A 15,943-nucleotide genomic window follows, 5' to 3' on the forward strand; every position below is an offset into this window, starting at 1 on the left:
ACCCCGAACACGAGGTGCTAGGCAAGAAGGGGACAGACTGGAAGTCACCTTGGGGACAAAGAGAAGGGGCCCTTGGCAGAACTGCAGATAAGGGGGGCTGGGAGAGCAAAATGTAACACCATGGGGACTGGTGGAGGTCGTGGTCCAGCTGAGGCACCCGCTCCAGAGAAGGTGCGTTGTGGAATAAATAAATAAATAAATAAATAATCAACAAATAAATACTATGTAATTTTATTTACCAATTTCACCTTAATAAATTCAATAAAAATTAAAAAGGAAATCAGTAAAATAGATGTATGAGAAGCCCAGGGGACTTGGGGCAATGGGAGTGTGCATGGAGACCACTCCCTGGTCCCAGGGGTTTGTGGGAGGGAGAGACAGAAAGGAGATGAAGAAGGAAGGCATCCATCCAGGTTGGTACCCCTAAGGGTACCACCATGGGAGGGCCCTTGATGGCTCTGGGGGTGCCATTTGAAAGTGAGGGTGAACAAAGAGGGTTTTAGGGGAAAGGGTTTTGTTTTCCTGGTATGGAAATATTTATCCTCCTCCAATAAGTAATTGAGAATAAACGTTCATCTTTGGGAAGTGACTGCATTTGACGCATCTGTGCACACATTTAACATTTAAGCTCACAAGATACCATCACCACCACCCCTGAAGACCCAGAAGGCAGAAGCTCACCTTAGAGAAGACTGGACTTTGGGGTGCAGTAACCAGGCCAGGGGTGGGTGTAAGAGCCCCAGGCACCAAGCCTGTTAAAGGAAGGGCCCCTTAATGGGGAGGCTGACACTTGGGTCCTATAGGAGGGACTTTCTGGGGTCAGAGCAGTTGGAAGGTGAAAGAGGCTCTTCAGGAGATGGTAACTCCCATCATGAGGTATGTGAGCAGATGGTGAGATGGAACCCAAGGGCCCCTCTGGCTCTTGGTTCCTTGATTCTTGCTGCCCCACCATTTCTGTGGTTCTGCCTGAGGCAGACTCTTCTGGGCTTGAAGGGCCCCACTGCTCCCCAACTCAGCCCCTCCACTGCATTCCCAGGCCTCTCCTGCCTGGACAGTCTCACCAGCCTCTTTCCTGGCCTTCCAGGATCACTCGCCAGTCCTCCTCCATTCTGGCATTCAACTTCCACCCTTCAACATGGGCCTCTCATGCTCTAATGCCGCTCCTGTCTCCCTTTGCCTCCAGGTCAAGGTCCAGCTTCTCAGCCTGGCATCTAAGTTCCTTCATGACTAGAGCTGTCACAATTTTCCATCCCTGCCCCCACCCTGGGCACACCTCCCTCCTCCCCTATCTTTGGCCCCATGGGGTGCCTCCGAGGGTAGTCTAGCTCTCACTCTTTACCTTAGGGTGCTGTCAGCCAGACATGGAAGCAGCCCCGTGAGCAGATAGATCCTGACTTCTGGTCTTAGTCACGGTGTCCCAACCAAGCATCCCTCTGAGACTTAGTTTCCCCATCTGTAAATGAGGATCACTGTTGTCTGGCCTCTCAGCATTGCTAGGAGTAACTGGGATGATGGCCACCTACATAGGGCTGCTGGACACACAGGGGTTGAGATAACAGCCCAGCTTCCTACCATTCTGATTGTCTGCCCTGCCTTTGTCTCCTGAGTGACCAGCTGGTGCTGGGCCAGACCTCTGGCCTCTGGCCGATTTCTGACTCCTCCAGGCACCAGCCCAGGCTGAGACAGGCTGACTCATACACAGGATCGTGGGCACAGCAGCAGTGCCACTCTGCAGTTGCTATTTATAGCTCTCAGGCCAGGCTCTAGGCCTCTGGAACCAAGGGATGCCAGGCCCCAGAGTCTCATTTCCCCTGGGGCACAGGGACCCAATCACCAGCCCAGCACCCTGAATTAGGACGGCAGTACCCCCTTCCTCATGGCCAGCCAGGACAATTCTGGCTTTCATGAGCATAGCAATGTGTGTGTGTGTGTGGGGGGGGGTCCAGCTATATCCTCTCTGGAAACTGAGGTGCAGGGAAGGGAATTAGCTCACTGGAGGTGGCCCAGCTGGGAAGAGGCTGAAAACCACAACCCAGACTTCTAGCTGTATGGGGGCCGCCCAGGGTCCTGCACCCAGCCTTCAGCTATCCGTCCTGCAGAAGTACTCTCAACTGCAAGGGACATTCACCTACACAGCTTGCCTAGCCTTGCAGCCCATGGGACTTTTCCTTACCTTAATGTTCCAGGCAGGGGCCATACTCCCTCATTTACCCCCCAGCCCTGCTCCCAGCCCAGCATAGCTGCCTGGTGAGGGGTAGGCAGCTGGGCCGAATTCTCTGCTCCCAGATTAATGCAATTCTGCAGGCAAAGCAGAGGCTGAGCCCCACAATGTGACTCTCACAGATGCAATTTGGCCCACCAAGATTTTCCATTTGTTTTTAAGTTTGGTGTCATTTTAAAATAAGATTATTGGCCAAAACCCAGTTTGCCAGGAAAAATCAACGGGCTGGCATTCATGATCCTGAACTCTGCTGGTCAGCATCCGCAGGAGCTGGACCCCCACCACCAGGGTGGAAGAGGCTGGGTCCTGTCCAAATTCACTGTCTGGTCCCTGGAGGCAGCCTGGGTTACAACTGCTCAGCATACAGGCTGTGCTGTGATCACCATCCCTGAGGAGTGGGGTTATGGAATACTTCACCACCAGCAGGATGCATCCCTTTAACTTTTGAGTCTTTTTACAGAGCCAGGGCTGCTTTAGTCAATCAGAAAAAAAGGACTGATTGACCAAAGCAGTCAAGACCTCAGGGCCTTTCACAGGCCACTCTCTCTGCTGGAAAAGCTTCCCTCTCCACTCACCTTGTGATTCACATGTGACCCTCACAGATTTCCTCCCAGACCAGGATGCTACAATTATCCCTGCCCCCCCTTCACCTTGCTTGTCTTCAGGGCTCACATTGCTCTGAAGTTGATCACATGTTGGCATATCATGTCTACCTCCCTAGAATGTGGATCTCACCCAAAGCGAGCCTGAACCAAGACACTGGGCAGTCTGAGAACATCTGTCGTTCATACTGGGGGGGTGTCTGACACCACAAGGGTAGGGGCCAGGGATGCTGTTTAACACCATGTTCAGATGGCCCTCCCACAGAGAATGACCCAGTGCTCCACTGTCCATAGTGCCAAGGGAGAAACTGTTATGGGGGCCAGTTGTTGGGTCCAAGTTGCTGGACCTAAACCAGCTGAAGGAACCTAGTAGGTCCCTCAATGGAGAGGGCCTGACAACCATGGTGGCTGTGTACTTTCCTCAAAGTGCAGCTCCTCAGTCACGCCTCCCATGTACCACAAAATCAGGTGCTCTTAACTGCTATCTGCCCAACACAGCTCTCTGCTGTCAAGCCGGACATGCAGCGATCGCTTCGGCCCTCCGCTAGTACACCAAGGCCTGCCAGGACAGCTGTTCTTACCCCGGAAGCTTTGGAGGCCTGGGGAGTGGCAGGGACAGAGTGGGTATCCCTGCTCCAGTCCAATTTGGCCTCAACACCCTGACAGTGCTAGGGTCTTTACAGAAACACTCACATACTCTTCAGTAGCCCTACTCTGTCTCTGGAAATCCCAGCCTCCTCCCTGCCTACAGGCAGCTCTGGGAAGGTCAAATGGGTTGGTCACTGGCTCTGTCCTGAAGCTGGCAGACAGCTAAGGGAGGGCATGGGCTGAGACAAGTAGGGTGCATGCCCCTCTTCTTAGCAGGGCCAAGGGTCCATATTGGTGGCCAGGGCAGGTGTGAAGGTGCTGGCATGCTGGGAGACACCATCTCATTTGTTGCCTGCTTTATGAGCTCTAAAGATGCAGACAGGCCCATGAATTGGTGCTCCCCCTTCCCCACCCCACAATAACTTCTCCAAAAGAAAACACAAACAGCAGATAACAGAAACCCCAACACACTGTTATTATGGTTGATTCAATCCATGAGGTCTAAATGCTGCCTTCTAATTTTCTTCTCCTTTGTCTCCAGATCAAGCACGGGAACCCAGTCAACTCCAGCCAGCTGCCGCCTGTACTGTAAGCCTCTATGTCGGGCAGATTGCGGAGGGCTGAGCCCCAACTCTCTGAGATGGGGCTTTCACGGGCACTGTGAGATGCTAAGCAGCATCCCTGTCCCCCCTACTCAATGCCAGGAGCACCCTGTTGTGACAACCAATGTCCCCACTGTCCAGCGTCCCCTAGAGGCAGAATTGCCTGGATTGAGAACCAGTTCACTAAGACCCCTGAGGAGGGAATCTCTGGAGATCTTGATGTAAAAAGTTGCATAGAGATGAAGCATTTTGTGGCCAATGTCGTTTTGTGGTGAGTGCTGGTGGTCCAGGGCCTCGGGTGATAACTTACCAGCCATCTTATTTAAGCCAAGCTCCTATCACCATATGGCAGTGCTCCTTTGTCAGAGCTGGTGTGGGGTGGAGCCACTGAACTGGCCTCAGAAGACCCTGGAAGGATTTGGCCATTTATCGGCAGGTGGACTTCAGGAATGAGCATCGATTCTTTTGTCTCCTCCAGATGGACCAACTACTCTTATCCCACTGTGGAGACATTCTGATTCTCAGCCAAAGTGGGGAAAGCAGACCCTAACTGTCTGAAACACCATCACCCCTGTGGCAGGCTGACCCACAGTGGCTCCCAGAAGCAGATCCCAGGGCTGATCCTGCTCCTCCGACCAGAGCAGGCAGGAGGGGTTGCCTTTGGGAGCCAGTGGAGCAGCCTGCATCCTTTCCTAAAACCCCACCCCTTAAACCTCTCAGGGTCATAGAAGCAGATGTGCTGGAGCTGGTGGGACCCTAAGGAGAGAAGGGTGGCTGGGAAGCCACAACCTAGCAAATGAAGGCAGAACAGGCACAGGCATGCTGAGGAGCCGAGGATGACAGAACACAGGGTAGTGATATCTGAAGGGCAGGCAGAGGGGACACTCGGGTCTTTTCCTCCCAGTTGGTGTGGTGATGCCCTTCCTTGGTCTGCTGGTCCCGAATCTGGCTGAGTGAGGAGGAACATGGTCTTGGAGGCTCCCCTTCAGGACGGGATGGGGACATAGAAACTGGTTGGAAGACAGTTTGAGATGTCTCCAGGGCCACCCCAGAGAGCTGATGGCTGATGAAAGGGTAGGGATCCTGCTGTGTGCACTTCTGGTGATGGGGGTAAGGGATATAGAGCTGGGGACCCCTGAGCCTTCCTGTATGGGAGGCCTTGATGCCTCCGCTCAGTCCCTGCCCAATTCCATTCCCCCAGCTGAAGGCCAACTCCAGAATCTGGTGGCTCCATGGTGACCTACCCACCTGGAGCCTTCCAGTTCCTTGGGAAAGTGGGAGGACACAGCATCAGGTGTAGAACACTGCAAAGATGATGTTCCCCCATTCACCAGGTCATTTTCCAGGCTTGGGGTCAAAGCCAGGCCATGCGGGGTTGGGAGATGAGTCTCCAGTAAGTTTCAGATAGAAGTTCCTAGAAATGGGTCCGATACTTTTGACAGCACCAGGGTGGAAGCCAATGGAATAAAAACGAAGGATCTTGAACACACATCCCTGCTACCCCAAGCTCTTAAAACAGAGGAGGCCAGGGCCATGGTGAAGCTTGTGCCTTCTGATACCTCATGCCCAGTGGGCTGAGAGGGCAGCAACAGGGCAGTCCTTGGGGCACCTACCCTTAGATAAGCAACTAGCTGCTCCTGGAGTTCCCAACTTGGCCAGTGACCTCTTTGTCAGGGAACTTAAACAGCCCTGTTGCAGCTCTTCCTGGCCTTGGTGGGCACAGAAAGGAAATTTGAGATTTCAGAAAGGTACACACCTGACCCAGCCAAGTCAGGAGGCAGGAATGGTCTAACAAGCAGGCCCTAGCAGCCCAGGACAGAGCTGGGAGAAGCTGAAGCCAGGCAGCAGAACCCAGCCCAGGTCGCCAGACCCACACATCTTCCTGCCTCAGCTCCAAGCCAGGCCAAGAAAATCTCCAAGGAAAGGTTTACCCCACACCCACTCCCAAGGCATGCCCCAGGTTGCTGGGACAACAGTGGAGGCTAATGAGAGGTTGCCAGGGCACCAGGGTTTGCACCAGCCAGACACTTGGCTGTTAGTCTCTGTCTCCTGCACCATCTGGGACTGGCTTTCTTTGTGCTGGGTAGGGGGAATTGAGTCTTGTGGCCCCTACCTCACAACCTGCAGGGTCTGTCTTGTTCCAGAGACCCCGGGCACACAAGAGGCTGTGAACCAATGCCCACGCTGCCTCCTGGCCCTGCCTGTACATCCCTCAGCCCATAGGTCTGTTCCCTCAGGGAACCCACATGATCACCCTGGCCCAGCGGCCTGAGCCTCTAGGAGGGCAACCCTCCCATGAGGGGGACAGAGAAGGCAGAGAAGGAGCGCGCATTTCTGAGGCACCCAGGACCCCATCCATCCCCGTGGAGGCAAAGCTTCAGGTAGCAGGAGTCACATAGCTGTTTCATCAAATAGCAGAATGGACGCTCCATGATGGCAAACTCCTCTGTTAGCAACACAGCTGGCTGGGGGCAGAGCAGAGTCCTCAGAGCCTCCAACAGCACTTGTCCTGGTCGACAGATGGGGTGTGGGGATGAGAGGGTCTTGGCCTGGCCCCATGTAGACACCGAGCCCTCCCTCCCATGAGTTGCTAGCTCCCCATGCCCAGGTTGACATGGCCATACAGCTTTGGTAAATATCTTTAAGAGAAGTATTTTACAAGTAGTAGCTTTGCCCCAAGGCTTGGGGTGTAGAATCTAGGTTGCAGCCTGGTCTTGGGTGGCTGGGGGCCTGAGCTTCCTGTTAGGGGGAAGTGGGGCTGGGAAATATGGCCTGTGTCCAGCCTGGGGCTCCCTGAAGGCTCTGCCAGATGGGGTGACCACAAATAACAATGGCAACGGGATGTTCACCACTTGAGGAAGACCATGCCGGCCAGCACAGCGTAGCCCAGCACTAGGAAGAGGACTTTGAGCAGGCGGTCATTCTTCTCCTCCAGTTCCTTCCCCAGGATCTCAAAGAATGTGACAAAGAGAAAGGTGCCACCTACCAGGCCCTGCAGCAGCACAGAGACTACGCTGCTGGGTACACCCTGTGCACTCTCGATGCCCAGGCCAACACTGATACCCAGGGGAATCATGGCACTCACGGTGATGGCCAACTTGGCTGCTTCCCTTAGGGGCATGGAGCTCCGGGCCATGTTGATGCCCAGGGCCACAGCCACCAGTGTCTCATGGATGGCCACACCCACAAACAGGCTCACCACCTTCTCCCCCTCCTCCTGTAAGCCCAGGGCCAGGCCCTCAAAGATGGAGTGGGCCGACAGCGCAAAGACCAGGCTGAGGAGGCGCAAGGGGCTGGAGCGTGACAGTTCCTGGACACTCAGCCCATGGTTGTGGGTGTGGGGTTCCATATAGAGCGCATGGCCCCGCGCAGCCCCCATGAAGGGACTCTCATATTCTGAGTCGCTGCCGGCATCTGAGCCAGCGTTGAAGGTCTCCAGGTCGATGAAGGATGGCTTCTCCTTGCGGAAGGTCAAGATGAGCTGCTCCAAGAAGATGGTCACAAAGAAGCCGAGCATCACAATGGTCTCTGCCAGTGGGTAGTCGGTGCTGATGTGCCCAAGACTCAGAACTTTCTGGAGCTAGAGTGGAGGATGTGAAAGAAGGATGGAAGGGGAGAGAAGCAAGAGGCGTTCAGAGGCAGGGACCTAATGCAACAGGGTTCATCTGACATCACTATTCAATTAGCAAAGCACAGAAATACCCAATTCATATGAGAATTTAGAAAAAGGAGCCTGACCGGTGGTAGCACAGTAGAGCGTGTTGACCTGGCACACTGAGGTCCCAGGCTTGAAACCCCGAAGTTGTCAGCTTGAGCATGGGCTCATCTGGCTTGAGTATGGGATCATCAACATGATCCCAGGGTTGCTGGCTGGAGCAAGGGGTCACTGGCTCTGCTTAAGCCCCCCAGTTAAGACATGTAGGAGAATCAATCAATGAACAACTGACATGCTGCAACTACAAGTTGATGTTTCTCATCTCTCTCCCTTCCTATCTCTCTCCGTGCAAAAAAAAAAGTAAAAAGAAAGAAAAGAATGAAAAAGGAGAGGGTAGTAGGCTCATCCTTAATGGATTAAACAAAAACTTTATTATAAAGGGAGTCATGAAGTCTCACTGAAGTAAGGTGGATTGTGGCCCCCAAAGAAATGTCCAACTGGAAATTTAGAATATGGCTTTATTTGGAAGAAGGGTCTTTATAGATATAATTAAAGTATTAAGGGCTGAATTGTGTCCTTGCCACAAAATAAAAAATTCATATATTCAGGTCTCTGAGCCCCTAGAACCTCAAAACTAACCATATTAGAAGAGAGGATCTTTAAAGATGTGATTTAATTAAAATGAGGTCATTAGGATGGTTCCTACTGCAATAGAACTGGTGCCCTTCCAAGAAGAGGACGAGGCCTAAGAAGGACCCAGCCCTGCCAATAACACCTTGAACTCAGACTTCCAGCCTCCAGTATTGGCAGAGAATAAATGTTGTCTGAGCTGCCCAATCTGTGGTTCATTTTGGCTGCCCCAGGAAACTCATACATAATATAAGGATCTTGAAATCATCCTGGGTCAGGGTGGGCCCTTAGTCTAATGATGGATGATAGGAAAAGAGACACAAAGACACATAGGCAGATGGCCTTGTGAAGATGGAGCCAGAGACTGGAGTGACATGTCTGTAAGCCGAGGATTGCCGGCAAGATGCTGGGAGACAGCATGGGACAGATGCTCCCTCACAGCTTAAGAAGGAACCAGCCCTGCTAACACCTTGATTTCTGGCCTCCACCACCACGATATTAACAGGTCTTTCTGGCCCCAATGTCTACATGGGGTTTTCTTCCATATAACACTGGGGGGGTTCTGTTTTCTGGGATTTCTCATTCAGCCACTCATCAGATCCCCAAGTCAGCAACATTCAATAGAATGTTCTGGATAATAGACAAATTTGCTTTATTTATTTATGTTTATTTATTTCATGAGAGAGGCAAAAGACAGAGACAGACAAGAAGGGAGAGAGATGAGAAGCATCAACTTGTAGTTGTGGTATATTTTTAGTTGTTCATTGACTGCTTTCTCATACGTGCCTTGACCCGGGGCTCAAGCTGAGCCAGTGACCCCTTGCTCAAGCCAGTGATCTTGGGCTCAAGCCAGTGACTTTTGGGCTCAAACCAGAGACCATGGGGTCATGTCTATGATCCCACGCTCAAGCTGGCAAACCCATGCTCAAACCAGTGACCTCGGGGCTTTGAACCTGGGACCTCAGCATCCCAAGTCAATATTCTATCTACTGTGCCAACACCTGGTCAGCCTAGACAGATTTTCTATTTGTGCTGTCTCATATGGGACCCACTAGCCATGTGTGAGGACTTGAAACATGACTGGTACAGCTTAGAACTGGAATGTTGGACTGTACTTCATTTTATTTATTTACTTATTTTAAAGATTTTTATTTATTGATTTTAGAGAGAGGAGAGGGGAGGAGTAGGAAGCATTAACTCATAGTAAATGCTTCTTGTATGTGCCTTGACCAAGCAAAACCAGGGTTTCAAATTGGTGACCTTAGTATTCTAGGTAAACACTGTATCCACTGTGCCACCACAGGCCAGGCTGTACTTCATTTTAATTCACTGCAACTTGACCAGCCAGGCATGGCAAGCAGCTGCTACACTGGACAGTGCGGCTTTGGACAAACTCTGACAAGGTAGACAATGGACTCCTTAGAGTCCAGGTTAATTTTCTCATAAGGATGTTTGGACACACTGAGGTCTTTCCAGCCTTGGGGCTGTGATACTGGCTCTGTCCAAAACATTCCTCCTTCAGGGGTTTTTTTGAAAGAGAGAGACAGGAAATGAGAGAGATGAGAAGGATCAACTCAAAGTTGTAGCACTTTGTTTATTGATTGCTTCTCATACATGCCTTGACTGGGGGGCTCAGACCGAGCTAGTGACCCACTGCTCAAGCTAGCAATCTTGGACTTCAAGCCAGTGATCTTTGGGCTCAAGCCAGCAACCTTGGAATCATGTTGATGACCCTGTACTCAAGCTGGATGAGCCCATGCTCAAGCCAGCGACCTTAGGATTTCAGACCTGGGACCTCAGTGTCCCAGGTCGATGCTCTATCCACTCTGCCACCACCAGTCAGACCCTCCTTCAGTTTTACTCACAGCTGATAGATGCTCATGCTTTGGGTCTTGCTTACATATAAATTTCCAAGTATTTTGCCTAAACCAGGTACCGTAATCTCTGCTTACTGCCCCAGTTTCTTCTTTCCCAACATAGCCTTCATTACAACCTGTGAACATGCATGCACATATGTGTATACACACAAATTTATCAACTGGGGCGATCCTGCCCTCAGGGGAAAGATGTAATTTCTAGAGACATTTTGGTTTTCCATGACTTGTAGGGGAGGGGGTGGAATGTTGAAAATGGGGCCTTATCCTTCTCTGTGGGGGGCCATTCTGGGCACTATGGAGTGTTGAGCACCATCCCTGGCCCCCTAACCCACTTAATATGAGGAATACCTCCAGTCACGACAACCACAGATATCCCCAAACATGGCTCAGTGTCCCTTGGGGCAGAGTCACCCCTGGATAGGAAACTCTGCTGCAGCAGAAGGCTGTATTTTTGTAGAAAAGCCATTTTATTCATTTGCTAAATGTATCATGGAGGCTTGTGTATGCCCCACTGGAGGAAACACCAGCTCATGACAAATACAAACTACCCCTAGAGGGATAAACATGGATTGGAAAAGACAAGGCAGACACACCAAGGCCATGACTTGTGGCACTTTTTTCCATGAAATGACAGGGACCTAAGAGCTGCTGGCTGAGGCTGGGAAGCCTGTGGGCAGGAGTGCAGCACAAGAAATATTTTGGGAGGACCCAGAGAGGTCCACATGCACTGAAAGAAGATGGGGAAGAGCAAGGCCATTGTAGCAGACTAGGCCTGAGGTTGGAGAGTGACAAGGGGTAACACTGGGGAAAAGGGGAAATGAGGGGCTCTGAAATTGGCATTGGAGGGTGGAGAAGCCATCAAACAAGACTGATTTAACCTTTTCGATAGCAACCGTATGAACAGCCTGTCCTGTGTAACAAAGGAACATAAGCCTCGCAGCATAAGCAATGCAAAAGCATCATCTCACAGATCTGAATGTCCGAAATCCAGCACAGGCTGCAGACTGAGGCTAAAACAAGCGGGCTTTTTAAAGGACGCCTATAGTGCAAGGGACTGAGTGAAGCTCCCAGCCAACAGCCAGGAAGAAACTAGGTCCTGAGTCTGACAACCAGGAGGGGACTGAACCCACCTTACAACCACATAAGCTTAGAATCCGACCCATCCTCATTTGAACCTTGAAATGAGACCACACCCAGTGCAACACTCTGATTGCTGCCTCCTAAGAACCTAGAGCAGAGGACTCAACTAAGCAGTGTCCAACCCTTGACCTAAGAAACTGTGAGATGATAAACATTGTAGTCTTAAAATGTTATCATTTATCATGCAGCAGTAACTGACTGATAAAGTTGAAGAGAGACCATAACTGCCACTTTTGTGACAAAGTATATGCTACCAGGGGTTGGTGGTCTGGTCAGGCAACAATTAATAAGCCCACTGGCTGCATATCCCAGGTTTAGTTTAAACCCTGTGTTTAACAGATAAGGTCCAAAGAGGAGAAGTCACCAACTCATGGTAACACAGAAAATTCATTTTCTATTTCCCACCTCATTTTGTTTTTCCCTGTCAAGGCTCAACTGAGTACAGAGTCAGAGTTGAAAAAGTGTCAGAGACTACTGGCCATAAGATGCCAGGGACTGTTGAGAACACCCAGGGAGCCCTTACCTTTTCCCTTACAGCAGGCAGTAAAGCATTGAAGCAGGTGGCCAGAAAGACTCCACCTCCAAAGGTGTTACAGAGTGAGAGGATCTTTTTTGAGCGGTGGGCCTTTTCAAAATCCGTCTCGATGATCTTCACAGGGAGTAGAGAACCTAGCAGCATGAAGAAGAACACGCCCACCATGCAAAGAATTTTGACCACCAACAGCTTCACCATGGTGATGGCCTGGGCTGCTGTGGTCCCTGCAGGGCCAAACCATGTGTGGCTGCACACTCCTGTCCCACGACGTGCTACTGGAGGCTCATGCCTCAGTCTAGCCACTGTAAACACCAGGGGCAATCATATTAGCAACTGAGTTATCTGACCAGCTCTAGTGGCCAAACCTACCCTCCCACCCCCACCCCCATTGTACTTCACCCCATTCTGGACCTGGCACATATCCCTGCCTCCTACAGAAAATTTTGCATGACTACAATGTCCAGCACAGCAGTCATTAGCCACACATGTCTGTTTACATTAATTAAAATGAAAGACAATGTAAAATTCAGCTCCTCAGTTAAATTAACTGTTTTTCAAGTGCTCAATAGCCATATGAGTTTAGTAGATATTGTATTGGACAGCACAAAGAATGTTTCCTCTGTTGCAGAATGTTCTATCAAGTGGTACTGTTCTACTGGTTCCTCATTGCCCTCAAATAAAACTCAAATGCTTTACCCTGAGATGAAAGCTCTGAGCCATCAGCTCCCGCTTTTCACCTCCCCAACTCTGGCCTTTGTGGTCTCTAAATATGCCAAGCCCTCTCCCACCTCAGGGCCTTTGCACAGGTTGTTCTCTTGTCTGGAACACCTCTACCTGACCTCCCAATGACATTTTGTCTTTAGGTCACTGCCTACAGGACTCCTCAGAAGGGCCTCCCCTGGCCAACCTCCACTCTAACCTGTATCCCCTGTACCTATCCAAAGGCTTGGTGCAAAACAGAAACTCAGTAGCGGTTGGCTGAACATATGCATGTGCTGAGAAATGTGGACCTCTTCACATGACTCATTGAGACAAAGAAAGCAGTTTTGCCCTGGACTTAAAAACGTCAGTTTCTAGAAGGGATCTTGGCTATCCCCCTGTCCTGTTTTTCTCCCTATCTTCTTGTACTCACTGCCCAAACACCCACTTCAGTGAACTCGTCAGGTCTCTGCTCAGATGCCACCAGTTGGAAGGTCTCTACCACCCCCTACCATGCCATTTTTCTGGTATTATTTGTGCTACAAAAAAATACATAATTTAAAGTCCCTGAATGTTCTCACTTCTTCTAGTCTGTGACATTTGCGGGGGCAGGGAGTCGGTCTTCCCTAGCCCAATAAATATCTTTTGGGTGTCCCTATGCCCCAGTCTGTGAAGTAGGGTGAGAGTGGCCTTGACGCTCTCAAACCCGGGGCTGTTGGAGCTGGGCGGGGAACGGGACGGGCTCATTCATTCATTTAGCACTTATTAAGCGCCTTCTGTGTGCCCGCGCGGCACCAGACGCCCCGCGGAGGGCGAGGCTCACGTGGTCCCGTCCGAGAGGGGACAGACAACTCGCGCTCTGCTGGGCAAACTAGAGGCAAATCACACAGATCTCGCTGATAAAGGTGAAGCCAGTGTGGATGCCTCATCGAATAACAGGCGCCAGTTACACTATGCCCCGGCCCCTCCCTGGCTCAGCTCCGAGGCCCCAGCCTCGGCCCCGGCCCGCATGTACCTCCGTTCGGCTCCTCGCCTGCCCGCCGGAACCTTCCGCCGACTAACCGCCGCACGGTCTGGACTCCACCGCGACGCCGCAGGAGGAGTGCTGGGTTGCAGCGTCGCAGCCCCCCCCGCCTACACCTCTGCCTATTGGCTTCCCCAAGTGCCGCGGGTTTAGAGCGCCTTTCCATTGGCTTTTGCGGCTGCCACTCATTCTGCGACTCCAACCTCTCCTACCGGCACGGAAAAGTAGTTTCCTCCCGCTAAAGCAGTAGGTACAGCTACCGGGCACTTCCGGCGGGAAACGCTGACCTTAGTAGAAAGGTTCCTGCAGTATTTGGCTTCCAGAGCTGTCCAGAGGCACCTGGTGCTGAATCTCGCTAGGATGGATGCTTGGCCATCGACGGGCAACTATTTCCTTCGAGAGACTGTCCCTCTTTGAGCGTCTTCGCTGCTGATGCCCTTCTCGTCGGCTTGAGAAGCAGATTTTTCTGTTTTAACATCTCTGCTTACTATGAGCCAGGACCTTTTCTAGAACATTTGTGAGCCAGACAAAGATCCCATCTCTTTGGAGCATACGTTCTAGGAGAAGACACGGAAAATAATGGATAAACATAATAAATAATGGAATTGTGTCAAAAGGTAACAAGTGCTCTGGATAATAGAGCTCAGTAAGAGTAGTGTGTTTCTATTTAAAATCAGACACCCTAGTAGACCTTATTGAGAAAGAGATACTTGAGCAAATCTTGAACATAGAGAAGTTGGTCAAGTGGATACATGGAGGCAAAACATTCCATGCAGATAAAACTGAGAGTATGAAGACCCTGGGGCAGTGTACAAGAATGCCAGTGTGGCCAAAACACAGTGAGGTAGTAAAGTGTATTTGGAGATAAGGGGAGGCCTTAGAGGGCATTGAAAGGATTTTGTGGTGGGCACCGGCTGGGTAGTTCCATTTGTTGGAGCGTCATCACAATGTGCCAGGTCAGGGTGCATACTGGAGTCAGCCAGTGAATACACATAGATAGGTGGAACAACATAGCAATCTTTTTCTCCCTTTCTCACCCTTCCTGTCTCTCTAAAATCAATAAATAAAAATTAAGAAAGGAAAGGACTTTTAGAGACTGGGAGCCACCATAGAGTTTTGATCAGAGATGTGACAAAGCCAAAGTATTTTATTGTGTCAATGCTGCCAGTGATTCAAGTCAGATGAAGACTGAAAATTGATGATAGATATTTTTTTAGATTGGGGAACATTGAAATAAAGCTTGCTTTACTTCCCTATGAAAGCAACCAGACTTATGAAGGAGAGGACTGTATTTATTTGTTAACTAAAATCTTATTGTCAGCCTACATGAGCCAGCTATGGGGAGAGATGCTGAGAATAATGTGAAGAATGCTACAATATGGATGAAACTTGAGGACATCATGCTCAGTGAAATAAGCCAGACACAGAAGATCAAATGAATCCACTCAGCCTGACCTGTGGTGGCGCAGTGGATAAAGTGTCGACCTGGAAATGCTGAGGTCGCTGGTTTGAAACCCTGGGCTTGCCTGGTCAAGGCACATATGGGAGTTGTTGCTTCCAGCTCCTCCCCCCCTTCTCTCTCCCTCTCTCTCTCTCTCTCTTTCTCTCCCTCTCCTCTCTAAAATGAATAAATAAATAAATAAATAATAAAAAAAAATGAATCCACTCATAGAAGAGTCAGATCCCTAGAAACCAAAAGTAGATAGTGGGTGCCAGAGGTGGGGAAGGATTAGTTAGTATTTAATGGGAACAGAGTTCAGTTTGGGAAGATAAGATGGTGGGGATGGTTGCACAACATTGTGAATGTGCTTAATGCCACTGAACTGTATGGCACTTAAAATGGTTAAAATGGCCAATTTAATGATACCATTTCACCACAATTAAAAAAAATATTTTGCACTGAATAGTTCTTTTCTTCTAAACTGGGGATTTCTACTGGCATTGAACTGGTATCAGCTGACAATAGTAAAGAACAGATTCAATATTATTATACTGAAGTCCTGTTTCTATTACAAAAAAAAAAAATTAATAAGATGGAGTAAAAAAAAAGTCCACGAAGCCCTGGCCGGTTGGCTCAGCGGTAGAGCGTCGGCCTAGTGTGCAGAGGACCCGGGTTCGATTCCCGGCCAGGGCACACAGGAGAAGCGCCCATTTGCTTCTCCACCCCTCCGCCGTGCTTTCCTCTCTGTCTCTCTCTTCCCCTCCCGCAGCTAAGGCTCCACTGGAGCAAAGATGGCCCGGGCGCTGGGGATGGCTCCTTGGCCTCTGCCTCAGGCGCTAGAGTGGCTCTGGTCGCAATATGGCAACGCCCAGGATGGGCAGAGCATCGCCCCCTGGTGGGCAGAGCGTCGCCCCATGGTGGGCGTGCCG

The 15,943-nt window shown here is 50.5% G+C and overlaps 1 protein-coding gene across 1 annotated transcript; it reads right to left on the reverse strand.

Annotated features, from left to right (window-relative positions):
* Nucleotides 1–257: 257 nt before the first annotated feature.
* On the reverse strand, nt 258–13,671 carry SLC39A3 (solute carrier family 39 member 3). Its single transcript, XM_066343101.1, has 3 exons — nt 13,565–13,671; nt 11,839–12,152; nt 258–7,593 (listed from the first exon to the last, which is right to left on the reverse strand). The coding sequence occupies exons 2-3, from the start codon at nt 12,046–12,048 to the stop codon at nt 6,859–6,861; spliced, it is 945 nt and encodes a 314-aa protein (XP_066199198.1). The 5' UTR covers nt 12,049–12,152; nt 13,565–13,671; the 3' UTR covers nt 258–6,858.
* Nucleotides 13,672–15,943: the final 2,272 nt, after the last annotated feature.

This window comes from Saccopteryx leptura, chromosome 1 (genome assembly GCF_036850995.1).
Source record: "Saccopteryx leptura isolate mSacLep1 chromosome 1, mSacLep1_pri_phased_curated, whole genome shotgun sequence".
NCBI classification, from domain to species: domain Eukaryota; kingdom Metazoa; phylum Chordata; class Mammalia; order Chiroptera; family Emballonuridae; genus Saccopteryx; species Saccopteryx leptura.